Here is a 23,833-nt window from a genome sequence, read left to right as displayed (position 1 = left end):
ATTTTTATTTTTGAAGTTTACTGGTAGCTGCTGCATTTCCCACCCTAGGCTTATACTCGAGTCAATACGTTTTCCCAGTTTTTTGTTGCAAAATTAGGGGGGTCGGCTCATAGTCGGGTATATACGGTATATATTAGTTCCAATAAATACATTTATGTAAATAAAAATAAACAATAGTACACATATTTAGTATCGCTGCGTCCGTAACGACCCGACCTATAAATGTGTCCCACTAGTTAACACCTTCAGTGAACACCGTAAAAAAAAAAAAAAGAGACAAAAAACAACGCTTTATCACCATACCGCCGAACAAAAAGTAGAATATTACGCGATCAAAAAGATGGACATAAATAAACATGGTACCCCTGAAAACATCACCTTGTCACGGAAAAAACGAGCCACCCTACAGCATCATCAGCAAAAAAATAAAAAAGTTATAGTCCTCAGAATAAAGCGATGCAAAATAATTATTTTTTCTGTAAAATAGTTTTTATAGTATAAAAGCGCCAAAACATAAAAAAATGATATAAATGAGGTATCGCTGTAATCGTACTGACCCGAAGAATAAAACTGCTTTATCCATTTTACCAAATGCGGAATGGTATAAATGACCCCTGCAAGATTGCATCTACTTGCAGGTTGGGGAATACTCGCTTGGCAGCGATAAAACACTCAGCAATACGTCTTTCTTCAAAAGTTCAACTGGGTTTATTACTCCATAAACCCCAGTAGCACAACACACAAAGTAACAGTCTTCATAGCATGGCAAAGCAAAGTAACAATGTTCACAGCGTGACTCTGTTCCATCAGGAGTGTGACCATACGCTCTTGGTCGAGTCCAATATTCAGACTTGCACTGGAGCCAAACACACAGTCTGGTATTACCGGCTTGTCAGTGCTGCAGGCTTTTCACTGTAGTACCACACGGGACCTACAGGAACCACCTGTGACCCACACCCTGGTCACATTATGTATCTTGTAACCACACCCCCATAGGTGAGGTACGGATCACATGGGCTGGTCACGTGATCCTGCCATCATTGCAGGTCCTCAAAATACCCACACTGCCAAATAGGAAAAAGGGATACAGTGAGCACCCTCACCCAGTGGTGAGGTATGTGGGTAGCCAGACCCTCCCATCTCTCATAGCTACCCGCAACCCGGACCCAGGTGCACTAAATGACATCTTCAGTGCTTACGTGCTCTAAAGACAAGATACTCCGGGTTGCATCCATCCCTGTGACATATACCTCCCATTAACCACAATGCCAGACACTGTCTCACTATCACATCCATGCATACTCATGGCCTCAATATGCCTCCGTGCGTATACTGTGGAGACCATGCAGCGCCCCCTGGCTGTAACATTGGTCACTGCACCACACCCCTCAAAAAGAAATTCATGAATAGCTGGTTTTGGGTCATTCTGCCTAGCAAAAATCGGAATAAAAAGCGATCAAAAAATGTCATGTGCCCGAAAATGATAACAACAAAAACGTCAACTCGTCCTGCAAAAAACAAGACCACACATGACTCTGTGGGCCAAAATATGGAAAAACTAGAGCTCTCAAAATGTGGTAAGGCAAAAAATATTTTTAGAAATAAAAAGCGTCTTTTAGTGTGTGACGGCTGCCAATCATAAAAACCCGCTATAAATAGTAAATCAAACCCCCCACTATCACCCCCGTAGTAAGGGAAAAATAATAAAATAAAATAAAATGTATTTATTTCCATTTTCCCATTAGGGTTAGGGTTGGGGCTAAAGTTAGGGTTTGGATTACATTTACGGTTGGGTTATGGTTGGGATTAGGGGTGTGTTGGGGTTAGGGTTGGAGTTAGAATTTGGAGGTTTCCACTGTTTAGGCACATCAGGGGCTCTGCAATGCAACATGATGTCCGATCTCAATCCATACAATTCTGCGTTGAAAAAGTGAAACGGCGCTCCTTACCTTCCGAGCTTTACCGTGTGCCCAAACAGGGGTTTACCCCAACATATGGGGTACAAGCGTACTCAGGACAAATTGGACAACTTTTGGGGTCCAATTTCTCCTGTTACCCTTGGGAAAATACAAAACTGGGGGCTAAAGTATTATTTTTGTGGAAAAAAAAATATTTTTTTATTTTCACGGCTCTGTGTTATAAACTGTAGTGAAACACTTGGGGGTTCAAAGTTCTCACCAAACATCTAGATAAGTTCCTTAGGGGGTCTAGTTTTCAAAATGGTGTCACTTGTGGGGTGTTTCAATGTTTAGGCACATCAGGGGCTCTCCAAACGCGACATGGCAACCACTAATTATTCCAACATATTTTACATTCAAACAGCTAAATGGCGCTCCTTCCCTTCTGAACACTGCCGTGTGCCCAGAGAGTAGTGCACAATCGTATGTAGGGTATTGTGAGAAGCTGGAAAATAATTAGTAAGATCCATTTGTTTTCTATTATCCTTTGTGAATAATTCCAAAGTTATCACCACATAAAGTGACCACATCAGATTGTAAAAATGGGGCTGATTAAGAACACAGAACTGGCTGCGGGAAGAGGATAAATCAGAGGATTCTGGACACTACTGTAATCAGAAACTGACTATAGACAATAACATCTACTGAAATGCTCAAACTGAACAGTCTCCATCAGTAATAAATGAGGAGCTAGTGGTGAAACCTCTCTGGGGGAATTAGAGCACGGGGCTCGGTGACTTCACAATCTAAACTAAAAGTGAATAGCGCCCCCCAGAGTCAGATTTTCTCTGGGGTCTCGGTTGCCGAGGGTAGCCGAGACCCCAGAGAACATGATTCGGGGGGGGGGTTATCGACCCCCGAGTTGCGATCGCTGGTAATTAACGTTTACCGGCGGTCGCAACAACAACAACAAAAAAACGCGATTTGCCATTTAATTTCTCTGTCCTCCAATGTGATCTCACATCAGAGAAATGGGGTCCGCGATCGCCCCCCGATACTCACCTGTCTCCCCCAGTGCTCCTCGTGGCTCCCGATGGGCGCCACCATCTTGTTCTGGGATAAACATGGCGGGCGCATGTGCAGTGTGCCCGCTGTGCGCAGTGTGCCCGCTGCCTGGGACCTGGCAGATCTTTGGGTTCTCGGCTGCCGGGGGTAGCAGAGACCGCAAAGAACATGATCGGGGTCGGTTTTTACCGACCCCTGTTTTGCGATCGCCGGTAATTAACCGTTTACCGGCAGCCGCAAAAAAAAAAGCGATCTGTCATTCTCTGTCCTCTGATGTGATCGCACACAATAGGGGGATCGCGGACCCTGTTATACTTACCGGTGTCCCTGGGTCCTCCTGCTTCCTCTCCTAGCCGTCGGCTTCGTGCTCTGGTAAGAAAATGCCGGCGCATGAGCAGTGCGCCCGCCGTGATCTGCCGGCCAGCAGAGGAAGATTCTTCCTCTTGTTTTATTTTGGTCACTGTGAGATTCTATTACAGTGATCAAAATAAAAAAAATAGTAAATAACCCCCCACTTTATCACCCCCTTAGTTAGGAAAAAATAATAAAATAAAAAAAAGTATGTATTTCTATTTTCCAATTAGGGTTAGGGCTACGGTTAGGGCTAGGGTTAGGGCTAGGTTAGGGTTGCGGTTAGGGTTGGGGCTAAAGTTAGGGTTGGGGCTAAAGTTAGGGTTAGGGCTAAAGTTAGGGTTAGAGTTGGGATTAGGGTTTGGATTTGGGTTACGTTTGGGATTGGGGTTAAGGTTAGGGTTGGGATTAGGGTTAGGGGTGTATTGGGATTAGGGTTAGGTTTTGAGGTTAGGGTTGAGATTTGGATTAGGGTTGTGTTGGGTTTAGGGTTTTGATTAGGGTTATGGTTAGGGTTGGGATTAGGGTTAGGGGTGTTTTGGGGGTTAGGGTTGTGATTAGGATTATGGATCGGGTTGGGATTAGGGGTGTGTTGGGGTTAGGGTTGGAGTTAGAATTGGGGGGTTTCAACTGTTTAGGTACATCAGGGGGTCTCCAAACGAGACAGCCAATTTTGAACTCAAAAAGTCAAATTATGCTCCCTCCCTTCTGAGCTCTGCCGTGCGCCCAAACAGTGGTTTACCCCACATATGGAGCATCAGCATACTAAGTACTAGTTGGACAACAACTTTTGGGGTCCAGTTTCTCCTGTTACCCTTGCGAAAATAAAAAAAAATTGGGGGATAAAAAATCATTTTTGTGGAAAAAAAAATGATTTTTTATTTTCACGGCTCTGTGTTATAAACTGTAGTGAAACATTTGGGGGTTCAAAGTTCTCACAACACATCTAGATAAGTTCCTTGGGTGGTCTAGTTTCCAATATTGGGTCACTTGTGGGGGGTTTCTACTGTTTGGGTACATCAGGGGCTCTGCAAATGCAACGTGACGCCTGCAGACCAATCAATCTAAGTCTGCATTCCAAACGGCGCTCCTTCCCTTCCGAGCCCCGATGTGTGCCCAAACAGTGGTTCCCCCCCACACATGGGGTATCAGCGTACTCAGGACAAATTGTACAACAACTTTTGGGGTCCAATTTCTCCTGTTACCCTTGGGAAAATAAAAAAATTGGGTGCTAAAAAAAAATCATTTTTGTGGAAAAAAATATTTTTTATTTTCACGACTCTGCATTATAAAACTTCTGTGAAGCACTTGGGGGTTCAAAGTTCTCACCACACATCTAGATAAGTTCCTTGGGGGGTCTAGTTTCCAAAATGGGGTCACTTGTGGGGGGTTTCTACTGTTTAGGTACATCAGTGGCTCTGCAAACGCAACATAACGCCCGCAGACCTTTCTATCAAAGTCTGCATTTCAAAAAGGCGCTCCTTCCCTTCCGAGCTCTGCCATGCGGCCAAACGGTGGTCCCCCCCACATATGGGGTATCAGCCTACTCAGCATAAATTGCACAATAAAGTTTGGGGTCCAATTTCTCCTGTTACCCTTGTGAAAGTAAAAATTTGGGGGTGAAAAGATCATTTTTGTGGAAAAAATATGATTTTTTATTTTCATGGCTCTACATTACAAACTTCTGTGAATCAGTTGGGGTTGATAGTGCTCACCACACATCTAGATAAGCTCTTTGGGAGGTCTAGTTTCCAATATGGGGTCACTTGTGGGGGTGTCTACTGTTTAGGTACATGAGGAGCTCAGCAAATGCAACATGATGCACGCAGACCATTCCATCAAAGTCTGCATTTTAAAACATAACTACTTCCCTTCCGAGCCCCGATGTGTGCCCGAACAGTGGACCCCCCACATATGGGGCATCAGCGTACTCAGGACAAACTGGACAACAAATTTTGGGGTCGAATTTCTCATGTTACCCTTGAGAAAATAAAAAATTGCGAGCTAAAAAATCCTTTTTGAGGAAAAAAAAAAGGATTTTTTATTTTCACGGCTCTACGTTAAAAATTTCTCTGAAGCACTTGGGGGTTCAAAGTGCTCACCAAACATCTAGATAAGTTCCTTAATGGGTCTAGATTCCAAAATGGGGTCACTTGTGTTTTTTTTTCACTGTTTAGGCACATTAGGGGCTCTCCAAACGCGACATGGCGTCCGATCTCAATTCCAGCCAATTCTGCATTGAAAAAGTGAAACGGCGCTCCTTACCTTCCGAGCTCTGCCGTGCGCCCAAACTGTGGTTTACCCCCACATATGGGGTCGCGACGTACTCAGGACAAATTGCACAACAACTTTCGTGGTCTAATTTCTCCTGTTACCCTTGTGAAAATAAAAATTTGGGGGCGAAAAGATCATTTTTGTAGAAAAAAAATGTGATTTTTTATTTTCACAGCTTTACGTTATAAACTTCTGTGAAGCACTTGGGGGTTCAAAGTGCTCACCACACATCTAGATAAGTTCTTTAAGGCGTCTAGATTCCCAAATGGTGTCACTTGTGGGGGGTTTCCACTAGTTAGGCACATCAGGGGCTCTCCAAACGCGAAACATGGCGTCCGATCTCAAGTCCAGTCAATTCTGCATTGTCAAGTCAAACTCCTCTTCTAAGCTCTGCCGTGCGCCCAAACAGTGATTTACCCCCACATATGGGGTATCGGCGTATTCAGGACAAATTGCACAACAAATTTTGTGGTTCATTTTCTCTTTTTACACTTGTGAAAATAAAAAAAATTGGTTCTGAAGTAAAATGTTTGCAAAAAAAAAGTTAAATGTTAATTTTTTCCTTCAAATTGATTCAGTTCCTGTTAAGCAAGTAAAGGGTTAATAAACTTCTTGAATGTGGTTTTGAGCACCTTGAGGGGTGCAGTTTTTAGAATAGTGTCAAACTTGGGTATTTTCTGTCATGTACACCCCTCAAAATGACTTTAAATGTGAGATGGTCCCTAAAAAAATGGTTTTGTAAATTTTGTTGTAAAAATGAGAAATCACTGGTCAATTTTTAACCCTTTTAACTTCCTAACTAAAAAAAAATTGTTTACAAAATTGTGCTGATGTAAAGAAGACATGTGGGAAATGTTATTTATTAACTATTTTGTGTGACATATCTCTCTGATTTAAGGGCATAAAAATGCAAGGTTTGAAAATTGCAAAATTTTAAATTTATTTGCCATATTTCCGTTTTTTTCATAAATAAATAAAATCGCAAGTAACATAGTAACATAGTTAGTAAGGCCGAAAAAAGACATTTGTCCATCCAGTTCAGCCTATATTCCATCATAATAAATCCCCAGATCTACGTCCTTCTACAGAACCTAATAATTGTATGATACAATATTGTTCTGCTCCAGGAAGACATCCAGGCCTCTCTTGAACCCCTCAACTGAGATCGCCATCACCACCTCCTCAGGCAAGCAATTCCAGATTCTCACTGCCCTAACAGTAAAGAATCCTCTTCTATTTTGGTGGAAAAACCTTCTCTCCTCCAGACGCAAAGAATGCCCCCTTGTGCCCGTCACCTTCCTTGGTATAAACAGATCCTCAGCGAGATATTTGTATTGTCCCCTTATATACTTATACATGGTTATTAGATCGCCCCTCAGTCGTCTTTTTTCTAGACTAAATAATCCTAATTTCGCTAATCTATCTGGGTATTGTAGTTCTCCCATCCCCTTTATTAATTTTGTTGCCCTCCTTTGTACTCTCTCTAGTTTCAGTATATCCTTCCTGAGCACCGGTGCCCAAAACTGGACACAGTACTCCATGTGCGGTCTAACTAGGGATTTGTACAGAGGCAGTATAATGCTCTCATCATGTGTATCCAGACCTCTTTTATTGCACCCCATGATCCTGTTTGCCTTGGCGGCTGCTGCCTGGCACTGGCTGCTCCAGGTAAGTTTATCATTAACTAGGATCCCCAAGTCCTTCTCCCTGTCAGATTTACCCAGTGGTTTCCCGTTCAGTGTGTAATGGTGATATTGATTCCTTCTTCCCATGTGTATAACCTTACATTTATCATTGTTAAACCTCATCTGCCACCTTTCAGCCCAAGTTAAACCTCATCTGCCACCTTTCAGCCCAAGTTTCCAACTTATCCAGATCCATCTGTGGCAGAATACTGTCTTCTCTTGTATTAACTGCTTTACATAGTTTTGTATCATCTGCAAATATCAATATTTTACTGTGTAAACCTTCTACCAGATCATTAATGAATATGTTGAAGAGAACAAGTCCCAATAATATATATATAATAATAATAATATCAAAGAAATGTTACCACTAACCACTAACATGAAGTACAATATGTCACCAAAAAACAGTCTCAGAATCAGTGGGATCCGTTAAAGCGTTCCAGAGTTATAACCTCATAAATGGACAGTGGTCAGAATTGTACAAATTGTCTCGGTCATTAAGTACCAAATTGGCTCTGTCACTAAGGGGTTAAAGAGAACTGTGTATAATAGTGCAGAGCAGAGATGTCTTAAAGGGAACCTGTCAGCAGGATTGTTCTCAGTGACTACAGACACTGTCAGGTCGGTGCCGTTATACTGATTAGGCCGGAGACACACTGGTGCGAGATACGGCCGAGTCTCGCTGGTTAAAAGCAAGCTGTGGCACCTGCACTCCAGAGCGGAGCGTGCAGCTGCATAGCAATACATGGAGCTGCACGCTCCGCTCCGGAGTGCAGGTGCCACAGCTTGCTTTTAACCAGCGAGACTCGGCCGTATCTCGCACCAGTGTGTCTCCGGCCTTATACTGATACCTGGTGATGAAATCAGTCTTGTGGTTGTTGTTTAATCTGTATTTCTAGTTTTCAGCTAATGAGATTCTCGTGCTCTGGGGCGGAGCTGTGGGCGGGGCATTATGTGGTGCTCTCATTACATATTTATCTGTATTGGCTTATGACAGGTCGCTGATCCCTCACTACATGGGCCAACATCCCCTCTGACTTTGGATCCTAGACCCCGTGGCATGACGCGTGGTTCCGATCGCTGCCATGGAGACCCGATGTCGTCATGTCGACACCAGGGGCTCCAGACCTGAGAGGCTTCCTGTCATGCGCAGTGATGATCAGGAAGTCTCTCAGGTCAGTGTATAGAAGGAGAATGTTGTGGTCTAGAGGCGAAATGGTGATCATGGTAATACGGCCGGACTACACCACCGATAAAGCAGCCACAGCCGGTGGCTGAGAAGAATCTGTGACTTCTCTGCATTTAGTGGTTACTACTCACCTGGGTAGTCATATGTGGGAATCTCCTCTTTACACCACTCATCACCTGTCTCTGTAGTATTAATATGGGTCAGATCTTCACCCTGAAACAAATATTGTAAAAGTCACCGACAGATGGAGAAGTCACATCTATAACCATCTCTAATCCTGGTTGATTGCTGATTGTGGCTATTTGGTGCCTGATGCTAGCGGACATTTCATTTCATATATATTTAGATCTGGCTGGGATAGGACGCGCGTGGGGTCGCGCGAGCAACAGATATTAAGTGCAACAGTATAAAGTGCTTGGCAGTTAGACAATGGCAGTTGGACAGGGCAGGAGACAGGTAAGGTGCATAAGTTTTTCAAACAATCATGATTCTTGGTCAGTCATACTACATTATGCATTGATCATATCAATCTGCTTCTTATTTGGTTTTACTTCTGCTCTCTCACAACTCGCCCGCCCTTTAACACATTCTGTGCACTCTCTCTATATCCACCCCTCCCTTCTCCCCTCTCCCATGTATAACTCTGAGGCTCTACTGACATTTCTTACCCACTCCAAACCATCCAATACCTCCATGCAGAACTCAAAACGTTCATACAAATCATCTCACCACCTGCTCTTTCTGTTTTTCTCCTTTTACTAGTTATAGGTGACATCTCCCCCAACCCTGGGCCTCCCTCCACCAGCATACATTACTCTCCTGCAGCTACATATAGAAACCCTGCTAATCTTATTAACATTCAGTGCATGCCTTCTCCTACCGCTTTCCACTGTGCTCTCTGGAATGAACGGTCTGTGTGTAACAAACAAACTTACATTCACAATTTTTTCCTCTCTAACTCCCTTAACATTCTGGCTATTCCAGAAACCTAGATCCAGCATTCAGACACCACCGCCGCTGCAGCTCTCTTGTTTGGTGGGCTGAAATTTTCACATACTACCAGACCTGAGAACAGACAGGGTGGAGGTGTTGGCTTGCTCCTTTCATCACAATGTGCTTTCCAGGTCATCCCCCCGGTTCCCTTACTTAAATTTCCTTTCTTTGAAGTCCACGCCATCAGACTCTTTAAGCTCTTCTTGCGAGTGGCGGTTGTTTATCGCCCTCCAGGCTCCCCCCGCCAGTTTCTAGACCACTTTGGCCACCTGGCTTACTCACTTTCTATCCTGTGACATCCCCACCCTCATCATGGGAGTCTTTAACATCCCCATCAATGATCCCCTCTCCCAATCTGCCATTCATCTTCTTTCTCTAACTTCTTCATTCGGCCTCTCACAGTTTACTAATTCTCCTACGCATGAGGACGGAAATACTCTGGACCTGGTTTTCTCCCGTCCCGGATCGCTGCCCGACTTTACTAACCCCCCTCTCCCGCTCTCAGGCCACAACCTTCTTTCCTTCTCTGTCAAGAATGGTCTCCTCACCCAGGACACCCCCACTTACCACACTTATCGGAATACACGTTCCATTAATACCTATCAGCTTATGGACAACCTCCACACATCTTGAGCCCCCATCACCTCTCTCTCCTGTCCAAACTTAGCATTGTCACACTTCAATAATACACTGAAGAATGCCCTAGATGAAGCAGCACCTTCTACACGCAGAAAGACCCAACACAGACAACGGCAGCCCTGGCACACTATGCAAACACGCTTTCTTCAGCATTGCTCAAGGTGTGCAGAGCGGCAGTGGAGAAAATCTCTCTTAGCAGAAGACTTCATCAACTATAAGTTCATGCTTAAAACCTATAACTCTGCCCTTCATCTGGCCAAACAATCCTACTTTACCACCGTCATCCCCTCACTATCCAACAACCCAAAACGACTTTTTGAAACCTTAAACTCCCTCCTGAAACCTAAAGTACAGGCCCCCATCACCAACCTCAGCGGTGAGGATCTGGCCACTTATTTCCTAGAAAAAATCAACCACATCCATCAGGATATCTCAGCGCAATCTCCTCAGTGCCTGGATCCCCTTCCCTGCCGCACCTCAAGCTCACTAGACATCTTTGAGTCTGTTTGAGAAGTAAAAGTTTCCAAGCTTCTCGCTTCTGCTCAGCCTATAACCTGCAACAGTGACCCCATTCCTTCACATCTCCTGCAGTCTCTCTCACCAGTGGTCACCACTCACCTGACTAAAATATTTAACCTCTCTTTTTCTTCAGGTATCTTTCCCTCCTCATTTAAACATGCCATCATAACCCCTTTACTTAAAAAGCCATCCCTGGACCAGAACTGCACTGCTAACTACAGACCTGTCTCTAACCTTTCCTTCATCTCTAAACTCCTAGAACGCTTGGTCCACTCCCATCGAATCCGCTATCTCTCGGATAATTCTCTTCTTGACCCCTTACAATCTGGTTTCCGCTCTTTACACTCCACTGAAACTGCCCTCACTAAAGTCTCTAATGATCTAATAACCGCTAAATCCAAAGGTCATTGCTCTCTGCTGATTCTAATGGATCTCTCTGCCGCATTTGACACTGTGGATCACCAGCTCCTTCTCACTATGCTCCGCTCCATAGGCCTCGAGGACACAGCCCTCTCCTGGTTCTCCTCCTACCTCTCTGACCACTCCTTCACTGTTTCTTTTGCCGGCCCCTCTTCCTCTCCTCGTCCCCTTACTATCGGGGTTCTGCAGGGTTCAGTCCTAGGCCCCCTCCTCTTCTCTCTATACACTGCCCTTATAGGGCAACCAATCAGCAGATTTGGGTTCCAGTATCATCTCTATGCTGACGACACCCAATTATACACTTCTTCCCCCGACATCACCCCTACCCTAATTCAAAATACCAAGGATTGTCTGTCTGCTGTCTCTAACATCATGTCCTCCCTCTACCTGAAACTAAATCTCTCCAAAACGGAACTTCTTGTGTTTCTTCCGTCTACTAACCTCACTCTTCCCAACATCGACATTACCCTGGAGGGTTCAACCATAACTCCCAAGCAGCATGCCCGCTGTCTTGGGGTCATATTCGGCACCGAACTTTCCTTTACTCCCTATATCCGATCACTCACTCGCTCTTGTCACCTGCATCTTAAAAACATCTCCAGAATCCGACCTTTTCTCACCTTTGAAACTGCTAAGACTCTTACTGTCACTCTTATTCATTCCCGTCTGGACTACTGCAACTCCCTTCTAATGGGTCTCCCTCTTACCAAACTTTCTCCTCTACAATCCATCTTGAATGCGGCAGCCAGGGTTATATTTCTGTCCAGCCGATGCCTCCATCTTGTGCCAGTCATTACATTGGCTACCCATTCGCTACAGGGTCCAGTATAAACTCATCTCTCTCACCCACAAAGCCCTCCACAGTTCTGCACCGCCTTGTATCTCCTCTCTCATCTCTGTCTATCGCCCTACACGTGCCCTCCGTTCTACAAATGACCTAAGACTAACATCCCCTGTAATCCGAACCGCGCACCTCCATCTCCAAGACTTCTCCCGTGCTGCGCCAGGTCTCTGGAATGCACTTCCCCAGACGATCAGACTGATACCACTATCCATCTGTCTCCACACCCTCCATGCACACAATAACTGCACTTGATACTTGACTATTGCACTTAAACACACGGATTGATGACCGGATCATGCAGCTTTATATGAAAATCCCTATTTATTATAATTGCCAGACCTGAAATAACGAGCACTTTTCACCTATTGTGTCCCCCCATTTCCTTGTAGATTGTAAGCTTGCGAGCAGGGACCTCACCCCTAATGTCACTGTTTAAATTGTCTTAACTTGTACTGAATTTATTGTCTGTACATGTCCCCGTTTAATTGTAAAGTGCTGCGGAATATTGTGGTGCTATATAAATAAAAATTATTATTATTATTATTGTCCTGCCATCTCCACCATTCTCATTATACAAGTATCTCTTGACACCTTCTCTCCATCTACCTGATGATCCTGAGGCGCATTGGGATATTCTTGGTTACAGTCCTGTGGAAGAAGAGGACGGAGACATCTCTCTGGTGTTGTCCTCTTACTGGATAGATCTGGAGGAAACACATACAGGGAGTGAATTCATTCTTTACATACAGATAATTATAGGCCGTGTGTATTTAGTCCTGTCTATTACCTGGAGATGTGAGGGGCTGGGGAACCTCCATTATGACGTTCTTGTACAGATCTCTGTGTCCTTCTAAATACTCCCACTCCTCCATGGAGAAATAGACAGCGACATCCTGACACCTTATAGGAACCTGACACATACAATGATACCGTCATCCCCCAATCCCTTCATAGTGTTACTGTATAATGTCCCAGCATTCCCAGCAGTGTCACCTCTCCAGTCAGCAGCTCAATCATCTTGTAGATGAGTTCTAGGATCTTCTGGTCATTGATGTCCTCATGGATCAGGGGGTGAGGTGGAGGCCCCGTGATTGGGCTCAGGGGTCTTCCCCATCCCTCAGACACAGGGTCCTGACAGCGATCACTAGAGGTCTTCTTCACCACTGTGTAATCCTGGTAATGGAGAGACACATTAATAAATCTCACTACAGACATTTCCAGAGTCCTCACCTCTCCAGTTCTGTCCATCTGTTATTCCCATAGATAAGAATGATGTAATGTGACGTCATCAGAATCTCTCACCTCTCCAGTAAGCCGGAAGAGGATCTCTAGGGTGAGGTGTAATATCCTCTCCGCCATCTTGTCTCTGTCCATATCCATCTGTGATGGGTAAATCAGGAAAATTTTCTTTTGTAGAAGATCTTCACTGAGAGGATCCGATATTGTAGAGACCTGAATGAGAAGATGAGCCGATGTAACATCATAAGAATCCTGTGTAATAATACAATTACTGGAGATAATAAGGGAAACATATGAGGAGATTTATTATTTTACAGTATTTAGTTTCCTTCTTTACATCTACTAATAAAACCTATATATTTAGGCCACAGACAACAAGCAGTTTCCTCCTCGGAGTCGGCAGCTGAATACGTTTCTCATAGACTCATCTTCCATAATGCTAATTCTCGTCTCATTTACCGACCCTGGAATCGGCAGTAGCAATACTGCAGGAGATATTCATTACACGCGACATGAGAAATAACTACTTCATGATGAGGACGACATCTTCATCTTCTACTACGGCTCTAGAGACATATGTGGCCAGAGTCGGTCACTGACTCCATCACCACCGGCCGTCTATATGAAGGTTTCCTGTCTTCCCCGCACTGTAATCTTCTATCACGTTAGATCTCAGCTCTGATTCACACACAGAAGTTTCTTTATAGCCTAGGAAGGGGGTAATACCCATGGAGCTTCCCTGGCTAGTAATATCAGCTCACAACTGTATACTTAGCCTTTAGTGGCTATTAAAATCGGGGACTCCTCTAAAAAAGTGAAGTAGGGTGCACCTATATTTAGTAACCAGCAAAGGCTATGCAGACAGTTGCGGGTTGATATTAATAGCCTAGGAAGAGGCCATGGATACTGCACCCCCAGGTTAAAAATATCAGCTCTCAGCTGCCCAGAAAAGGCACATCTCTAAGATGCACCAATTCTGGCACATAGCCTCTCTCTTCCTACTTGCCCTTTAGCTGAAATTATTATGATGGGAAGGAGAGGGTGACCATTACCACACCCCACTGAGCCCTGTCAATTCATAGGCATCATAGCAACCGAGTGGGCTACCTTTATGGATGATACACTCCTGCCTATCCAACTATTGTATGGTAAATATCTCATAGATCCTGTGTTCATTAGTATTTGCACCAAGAATGAGGCTAAGTGAGTATTTATTAATTGTCGGTGGTCGGAGGTAGTCACTGAGGTGGATGGTTCCATATTGTGCATGTAGGGGGCAGTACTGTGGGAACATTAGAAAGTGGGGGGATGGCAGTACTGTGGGGACATTATACTGTGTGTGAGGGGGATGCCAGTCCTGTGGAAACATTATCCTGTGTATGTGGGAAGCCACTATTGTGGGAACAAAATACTGTGTGTGGTGGGATGATGATACTGTAGGAACATTATACTGTGTGTGGTGGGATGGAGGTAATGTGGGAACTTTATACTGAGTGGGGGGGTATAGTGGTACTGTAGGAACATTATACTGTGTGGGGGTATAGCAGTACTGTGAGAACATTATAGTGTGTGTGGGGGTATGGCGGTACTATGAGAACATTATACTGTGTGGGGGGGGTATGGCGGTACTGTAGGAACATTATACTGTGTGTGGGGGTATGGCGGTACTGTAGGAACATTATACTGTGTGTGGGGGTATGGCAGTACTGTAGAAACATTATACTGTGTGTGGGGGTATGGCGGTACTGTAGGAACATTATACTGTGTGTGGGGGTATGGAGGTACTGTAGGAACATTATACTGTGTGTGAGGGTATGGCGGTACTGTAGGAACATTATACTGTGTGTGGGGGTATGGCGGTACTGTAAGAACATTATACTGTGTGTGGGGGTATGGCGGTACTATGAGAAGATTATACTGTGTGTGGGGGTATGGAGGTACTGTAGGAACATTATACTGTATGTGGGGGTATGGCGGTACTATGAGAACATTATACTGTATGTGGGGGTATGGCGGTACTATGAGAACATTATACTGTGTGGGGGTATGGCGGTACTATGAGAACATTATACTGTGTGTGGGGGTATGGCGATACTATGAGAACATTATACTGTGTGGGGGTATGGCGGTACTATGAGAACATTATACTGTGTGTGGGGGTATGGCGGTACTATGAGAACATTATACTGTGTGTGGGGGGTATGGCGGTACTATGAGAACATTATACTGTGTGTGGTGGGATGGCGGTACTATGAGAACATTATACTGTGTGGGGGTATGGCGGTACTATGAGAACATTATACTGTGTGTAGGGGTATGGCGGTACTATGAGAACATTATACTGTGTGTGGGGGTATGGCGGTACTATGAGAACATTATACTGTGTGGGGGTATGGCGGTACTATGAGAACATTATACTGTGTGTGGGGGTATGGCGGTACTGTAGGAACATTATACTGTGTGTGGGGGTATGGTGGTACTATGAGAACATTATACTGTGTGTGGGGGGTATGGCGGTACTATGAGAACATTATACTGTGTGGGGGTATGGCGGTACTATGAGAAAATTATACTGTGTGTGGGGGTATGGCGGTACTATGAGAACATTATACTGTGTGGGGGTATGGCGGTATTATGAGAACATTATACTGTGTGTGGGGGGATGTTGGTACTGTAGGAACATTATACTGTCTGGGGGGGTATGGCGGTACTATGAGAACATTATACTGTGTGGGTGTATGGCGGTACTGTGAGAACATTATACTGTGTGTGGGGTATGGCGGTACTATGATTACATTATACTGTGTGGGGGTATGGAGGTACTGTAGGATCATTATACTGTGTGGGGGTATGGCGGTACTATGAGAACATTACTGTGTGTGGGGGTATGGCGGTACTATGAGAACATTATACTGTGTGGGGGTATGGCGGTACTATGAGAACATTACTGTGTGTGGGGGTATGGCGGTACTATAAGAACATTATACTGTGTGGGGGTATGGCGGTAGTGTGAAAATACCTTTGTTACGAGAGATGCCAGTACTGTGGAAACATTATACTGTGTGAGCGCCATCATATATATTACATAAGGGGTGTAATAAGGAGAGTCATAAAAAAGCCTCCTCAGGGCTGTGCTGCATTTGTACAGACTGCTATCTGCCGTCCAGACGGGACCATGTGACACCAATGGGGAGAGGGAGGGTTTCCGGAGGGAAGAGTCTAGAGGGTGCACCTGGTCAGGAGACCTTGATGGCGCAGTTACTGAGATTATAAAGGCCGGAGCCCCAAAGGCAGAACAGATTTGGCGCCAACAAAGGAAAGGGGTGCGGGGAAGAATCTGAGGTACCAGCTCCTGGTAAAGTGCCCGAGGCAGCTGGGTGTGGGGCAGAACCTGCTTACAGGGCATAATGGGGGCATTACACTGTGTGGGGCCAAGAAAGGGGCCCTGTACTAGGAGAACACTCCGCTCCTCACTTCCTGTCCTCCATAGTTGGCTCGTATGTATCTATTACAGGAAACAGAACAACGACGTTATGGTTCTTATAAAGAGTCTCCTCCGTGCAGAAGGGGTTAATGTCCCCGGCTGCGCTCAGTACTGGGGAATCTCCACATACGTCCACCTGCAGAGCCGCACTCCACAGATATGGCTGCTCTGTGCGCACAGGACCTGTGATGAGGTCACAGGGGGAGGAGTCAGGGGTCACGTGATCCGCAGTGAAGACGCTACATGGAGACTTCTCCTCAGTCAGTGACATTCCCGCCATTATTCGCCCTCATTACTGGCACAATCACCTCGCGCCGCCTTTTCTACACAATGTTCTGTGTGGAATGTAACGTGTGATTTCTCTGGAGACAAATAGACCCCACACATGAGGGGATTATCACCGGTTACCGGACGTCTAGTATATGGCGGCATATGATTGTGCTATCGCCTCCACACCGGGGGCTAAAATGCCGAAATCTCGCTTATTTACCCCCTTCCAGTGTCCGGCTAAGGGTCATATACGGCCATGCCCCTCTCCAGTCGCTGTGGGGTTTGGTAATAGGATGGAGGGCGGCGTCCATGCTCGGACTTCAGAGAGAGTAATAAAATCACAGCTCACCTTCCCTGTCCTTTACCCCTTACACCTGACCTGTTTAGCCAATTACCTGGAGATAAATGGTTTTACAGACTTAACGTGAGAGGGGCATATAACCTTATACGTATCGCCATGGTGACGGATGGAAGACCGCACACAATACACCTGAGGGGCAGATTGAACATTTGATGCTGCCATTCGGGGTAACCAATGCTCCGGCAGTCTCTGAAAATGTCATTAATTATATTTTTTCCTCACTGATTGGTGGATTTGTGGTAATTCTCCTGGATGATATATTGAGTTCCTCACGTCCTCTGGAGGAGCATGGTGAGCATGTCAGACAGGTTCTCCAGGTTCTACGTGACAACTATTTATTTGCTAACCTGGAGAAATGGCAATTTGTGGTACAGCAGGTCCAGGTCTCAGGACATTTGGCTTCTGCATTGGGGGTTCAGATGGACCCCGTTAAGGTCCAAGCAGTCCTTGATGGCTTCTAACCAAGTAACCTGAAAGTGTTACAGAGATTTCTTGTAGTCGAGATACTGAGGAACAAACAAGCGAAAAATAGGGTCTTATCTGATAACAAGATGTAATGAGAATAGAGGAGTATTACACTCGCCTGATAGAGCGGCACCTCAGCAACATGTTCAATGCATAAATCAGCTGCTGCAGGACATGGGGCCAAAGACCGAGCAGAATAGCTGATCCGGGTATAATGTGTCTGTACCTGCACTGCTGATGAAGACCATCAGATATGGAGATTTCCTTAAAAACATTTATTCACATAGGTTTTCAAAGTCAACGTGTTTCACAGTCACGCAGGACCTCTTCCTCAGGACAAAACCTGATAGCGGATGAACATGTCAAGCTTGGAACGTTTTATATGCAGTTTCTTTTTGAAAAAAAAAAAGCCAAACAAGCACGATATGTCAGAGTTCATGAGAAAGTCCATCAAACAAAGATAAATTATGGTTCATGAAAAAAAAAACAACAACATTTACATAAATTAATTATATTACAAAGTACTTATGAATGAAGTGAGGTCACCTAAAAGATGAATAAACATGTATGTGATGTGAATGAGAAAGTTCTGGCCAGTAAATAAATCATTTATAAATGGTGTTATTGAGTTGTGTCAGTAGTTTCCTATATGAGATGTGACCTGGTGTTCTGGAAGGTTCTGAAGTCACAGGTATAGTGGTGTAAAGCTGGGCACCACTAGTGAACTGGATGGATCAGCATTGGACTGAAGAAATAGGATTATTGGAAAAGAATCCATAGACCCAGAAGACAAATCCGTAACCCAATGGTTAATAAGTAATAAGAATGAATGTCAGCCTGGGGTGTTACATAGTGAGAGATGGAAGTGCTGACAACACAAGAATGTGACTGAGTCTTGTATGTGACGGCTGTCTATTCGAAGAGCGCGTGTTGGTTCCTGATCGCGGCTGTTCTGGTGACAGGATAGATAAATGTGGCGCCCCAGGATCCTGGTCGTCGCAGTGGTATTGCTTTCTTCTCGGGGAGAGTGATGCTACGTTTGGAGGCAAAGTAGGATAACTGCATCCAGGTATCACAAACATGCAACACATTTCACACTCCAGGCCACCAGGGGGAGCTTCTGCTCCTATTTATTAGGTCACTCCCCATATATATATATAACTGGTATTCTGTAGGGAAAGTGAGTCAGTTCCGGACGTAGTCAGTTCCTAACAGCTCCAGACAGGAGTTCTGTTAGTTAGTTCCAGACCAGAGTCTGAGGAGGACAGAAGTTTAAGGAGCTGTGCATGCGCTCAGAGCTGCAGCTCCCAGAAAGCGGCATTGAAAGTCAGAATTGTATTGCAGTGAGCGTGAAGGAAGTCGAAGCAAAGGAGAGGATACCAGAAGGGGACCAGCCCCGCTCAAGCTGTCTCCTTCTGAGGCGCAAAAGCCCGGTAGCCGGAACACCGAGGGAGTAAGGACCTCTACGCCTTATTTCAGAGACCGACAGGACAGCAAATTGCAGGTTACCTGTCCGCATCTACATCCAGGAGGCAGGGTGACACCTACAGAGCCGGGTTATCTAAGAGACCCTATAAACAGGCCCAAGTCACCAGTCATACGGGTTTTATCCTATCCTATATGGAGGTCTGAGAGAGCGAACCATCACATCTGTGAGACCCTTATGTGAAGCCATAGGCAGTAAGGTACTTCACCACCGCAGCCCAAGAGAAGGCTACTGATTTCCACCTGGACAAGGGGACTCTGGACTTGCCTCCAAGCCGGCCGGACTCTGCCTGCCCTGTGATCTGGTGCCCTGGACTGTGGATGCTGAAGTCTTCAGTAAAGGTAAAGAGACTGCAACCTTGTGTCATCGTTCTTCTCTGCGCCTCTCACCATACCACCATCAACACACCGGGAAGCCCTGGTGACACACTTCACCTCTGGGAAGGTATACCATCTAGCTGCCATAACATCACCCCAGTGGACTCCTTTAAGTAGCGTCGGTCACCCTGACCGAATACCACAGGTGTCATCATGAACATAAAATATTTTCCCCATTAAAGACCTTTCTCTTTTACACGGACGTCTGAGGGCCACAGACCAGGTCAGCCACCGTGACATCCCCCTGTGAACTGCAGGACCTGGTACCCAGTAATCCCTTGCCCTGATGGGGCTCTCCATAAACCTAGTGAGCATGTATCGGGGTCAAGCTACTATGGTGGAAGCTGATAGAATGTGTAGTGAATGGGAGTAAGAGAAAATGAGGGAGGTGTTGATGAGGTGAATAATGCGATACAAAGAGCGTCGGCTGATTACTCAGGCTACAGAATGGAGGATCCATTGGAGGAGCTCTCTGGATGCCAGAGACAACGAAAAACCTGAGGGAACGAACTACACTAGTGATGAGCGAGCATACTCGGTAATGCTCGTTACTCCTCCGATCATCGCTGTACTTGGCAAGCACCGAGCATTTCCGGGTTGCTCGGCGGGAGTTCGGGTCCCTGCGCTGCATGTTTGGCGCTCTTTAGAGAGCCAATAAACACGCAGGGATTGTCTGCCACGCACTGTAATGCCGTAGCCATGTTGGTTGTGGCATTACAGCGATTGGCTGGCCGCACAGCATCATCAGGTCTATAAGAGACCTGGCCTCGCCCTGCTCGTCACATTCAGCTCCAGAATCAGACAGTGCAGAGAGAGCTTCTGCCGAGATCAGGTCAGATGTGGGGGGTTTCAGTTAGTGAGGGTCTACCATCATAGAATCCACAAATCCAGCTAAACCAACAGTCCTTCTAAGGACTAATTACGGAGTATATAGATTGCAGTGCTAGGTAGGCAGGGGAGTGTATGTGGCTCTATACATATCAGTACAAGGCCTGCAGGCACCGTATGTGGGTATATAGATATCACTGCATACATCGAGAGGGTCCATTCCATTACTGTCTGCTGCTGCCTATTACATATATACATAGCCCCAGGTGTCAGTGGCCAGGAATAATTTGTTTTGCATCTTAGTCCTGATTATTTTATTCCGGAGCCCCTTTTTTTCTCCATTTGCTTGTTGACACTGCAGACTACAGCCAGATCCTTTTCAGAGTTCAGCGTAAAAATCCAGCTATTTTACACGGGTTTGCCCGTCCCAGCGATCACATCTGAGTGCGCAGAAAATTCTGCCATTTTTTGTGGTACTGTAACATTTGTTGGGAGAGTCTTATACAATTTCTTGACACCATTTTGCTGCCCAAAAACCATTTAGTAACAGGGCAGATATTGTAAACTGAGTTTTGTTCTCCACACGGATCACATATCATTGCGCTCATTATTGTGCCATTTCAGGGCTCCATAGAATTTTTTTGTTGTGCCATTGGCTACTTATTGACACAATTTTCCTGGCCAAAAAAAAATAAATATACAGGCCTAATATTTGAAAGTGGGCTATCTCTGTCACACGCCTTATCTATCTGTGGGCTACAAATTGTGGCATTTGAGGCCTCCATTAACCTTTTTTTGCTGTGTGTTACCCTACTTCTATACACTATATTGCTGTAAAAAAAAGTACAGGACAGGTTAGGTGGACTTTCCCAGTAACAGCATTGTTGAGGGCACAGGTAATGTTGTGGGACACATGCTGGTGTAATGCCTTTATGGCACTCCGGGAGAAATAGTGGCGCCAGGGGACCGAATACCTTGGGACGGCTGCCGCCATCAGGTTGCGGAAAGCTTCCATCTCCATGAGCCTAAAAGGCAACATTTCTTGCGCAAGCAGATGAGAAATGTGTGAATATAGTACTGTGGCCTGTGGGGTGTAGGCTGCGTATTTCCGCTTGCATTCCAATAACTGGGCCTGTATTTTCTTTTTTTTGGCCAGGAAAATTGTGTCAATAAGTAGACAATGGCACAACAGAAAATATTCTATGGAATACTAAAATGGCACAATTTTAAGCGCAGTGATATGTGATCCGGGTGGGGTACAAAACTCAGTTTACAATATCTGCCCTGTTGCTAAATATTTTTTGGGCAGCAAAATGGTGTCAAGAAATTGATTAAGACAGTTAAAATTTTTTTTACAGTACCACAAAAAATGGCAGAATTTTCTGTGCACTCAGATGTGATCACTGGGACGGGCAAACCCATGTAAAATAACTGGATTTTTACGGTGAACTCTGAAAAGGATCTGGCTGTAGTCTGCAGTGTCATCAAGCAAATGGAGAAAAAAAGGGGCTCTGGATTGCTTTGGAATAAAATAATCAGGATTAAGATGCAAAACAAATTATTCCTGGCCACTGATACCTGGGGCTATGTATATATGTAATAGGCAGCAGCAGACAGTAATGGAATGGACCCTCTTGATGTATGCAGTGATATGTATATACCCACATACGGTGCCTGCAGGCCTTGTACTGATATGTATAGAGCCACATACACTGCCCTGCCTACCTAGCACTGCAATCTATATACTCCGTAATTAGTCCTTAGAAGGACTGTTGGTTTACCTGGATTTGTGGATTCTATGATGGTAGACCCTCACTAACTGAAAACCCCCCACATCTGACCCTATCTCGGCAGAAGCTCTCCCTACACTGTCTGATTCTGGAGCTGAGTGCGACGAGCAGGGCGGTGCCAGGTCTCTTATAGACCTGATGATGCTGTGCGGCCAGCCAATCACTGTAATGACACAACCAACATGGCTACGGCATTACAGTGTGTGGCAGACAATCCCTGCATGTTTATTGGCTCTCTAAAGAGCGCCAAACATGCAGGGCGGGGACCCGAACTCCTGCTGAGCAAACCCGGAAATGCTCGGTGCTCACCGAGTACAGCGATGCTCGGGCCAGTAACGAGCATTGCCGAGTATGCTCGCTCATCACTAGTGTAGTTCGCTCCCCAGGTTTTTCGTTGTCTCTGGCATCCAGAGTGCTCCTCCAATGGATCCTCCATTCTGTAGCCTGAGTGATCAGCCGACGCTCTTTGTATCACATTATTCACCTCATCAACACCTCCCTCATTTTCCCTTCTCCCATTCACTACACATTCTATCAGCTTCCACCATAGTAGCTTGACCCCGATACATGCTCACTAGGTTTATGGAGTGCCCCTTCAGGGCAAGGGATTACTGGGTACCAGGTCCTGCAGTTCACAGGGGGATGTCACGGTGGCTGACCTGGTCCGTGGCCCTAGGACGTTCGTGTAAAAGAGAAAGGTCTTTAATGGGAAAAAGATTTTATGTTCATGATGACACCTGTGGTATTCGATCAGGGTGACCGACGCTACTTTAAGGTGTCCGCTGGGGTGATGTTATGGCAGCTAGATGGTCTCCTGATACCAGAACAGCCGCGATCAGGAACCAACACGCGCTCTTGGAATAGACAGCCGTCACAGACAAGATTCAATCACAAGTCCAAAAAGAGGTTAAACCGCACCCAATGTCCATACAGCCTCCATGTGCATAATGGCGCACGTCATATACCAGGGGGTCCAACCTGGCTACAAGTCCATATCAAAAATAGAAAAAAGACAGCGCCACAACGGACAGTGATATTAATCTTACGTTTTTAATCTGCCTCCTGCGGCGACGTTTCGGTCCAATGACCTTTATCAAGATTCAATCACATTCTTGTTTTGTCAGCACTTCCATTTCTCACTCTGTTACACCCCAGGCTGACATTTATTCTTATTACTTATTAACCATTGGGTTACGTATTCATACCTCCCAACTTTAGAGGAAGGGAAAGAGGGATAAAGTCATCGACGCGCACAGCGTGCCGCGGCAAATTTTAGGCCACACCTGACCACACCCATTTCACAACTAGTCACTCCACAACCACACCCATTTAGCACTTCTGATCACAATGTTTCATAAACAATAATTATAAACAAAAAAAAATATGACCACACATGACGCTCCATACTGTATAATGGCGACACATAACGCTCCATACTGTATAATGGCCGCACATGACGCTCCATACTGTATAATGGCCCCAAATGATGCTGCGTACAGTGCACTGGCCCCACGTGATGCTCCATACAGTATAATGGGCCCACATGATGCTGCATACTGTATAATGGCCACGCATGATGCTCCATACTGTATAATGGCTATTGGCCACATTATGCTCCATACTGTATAATAGCCCCACATGATGCTTCATACT

The 23,833-nt window shown here is 45.3% G+C and overlaps 1 protein-coding gene across 1 annotated transcript in view; it reads right to left on the bottom strand.

The window, feature by feature from the left end:
• Positions 1-20,193, bottom strand: part of LOC143768297 (uncharacterized) — a 53,962-nt gene extending 33,769 nt beyond the window's left edge. Inside the window, exons 1-6 of the mRNA XM_077256989.1 lie at positions 20,098-20,193; positions 13,183-13,332; positions 12,874-13,053; positions 12,668-12,791; positions 12,487-12,584; positions 8,597-8,678 (exon numbers count right to left, since the gene is read on the bottom strand). Of these exons, the coding sequence (XP_077113104.1) occupies positions 8,597-8,678; positions 12,487-12,584; positions 12,668-12,791; positions 12,874-13,053; positions 13,183-13,332; positions 20,098-20,193 (730 nt within the window). The remainder of the gene's footprint in view (positions 1-8,596; positions 8,679-12,486; positions 12,585-12,667; positions 12,792-12,873; positions 13,054-13,182; positions 13,333-20,097) is intronic.
• Between the last annotated feature and the right edge of the window lie 3,640 nt (positions 20,194-23,833).

Source organism: Ranitomeya variabilis, chromosome 4 (assembly GCF_051348905.1).
Source record: "Ranitomeya variabilis isolate aRanVar5 chromosome 4, aRanVar5.hap1, whole genome shotgun sequence".
NCBI lineage: Eukaryota > Metazoa > Chordata > Amphibia > Anura > Dendrobatidae > Ranitomeya > Ranitomeya variabilis.
This window is presented reverse-complemented; position numbering and strand designations above follow the sequence as displayed.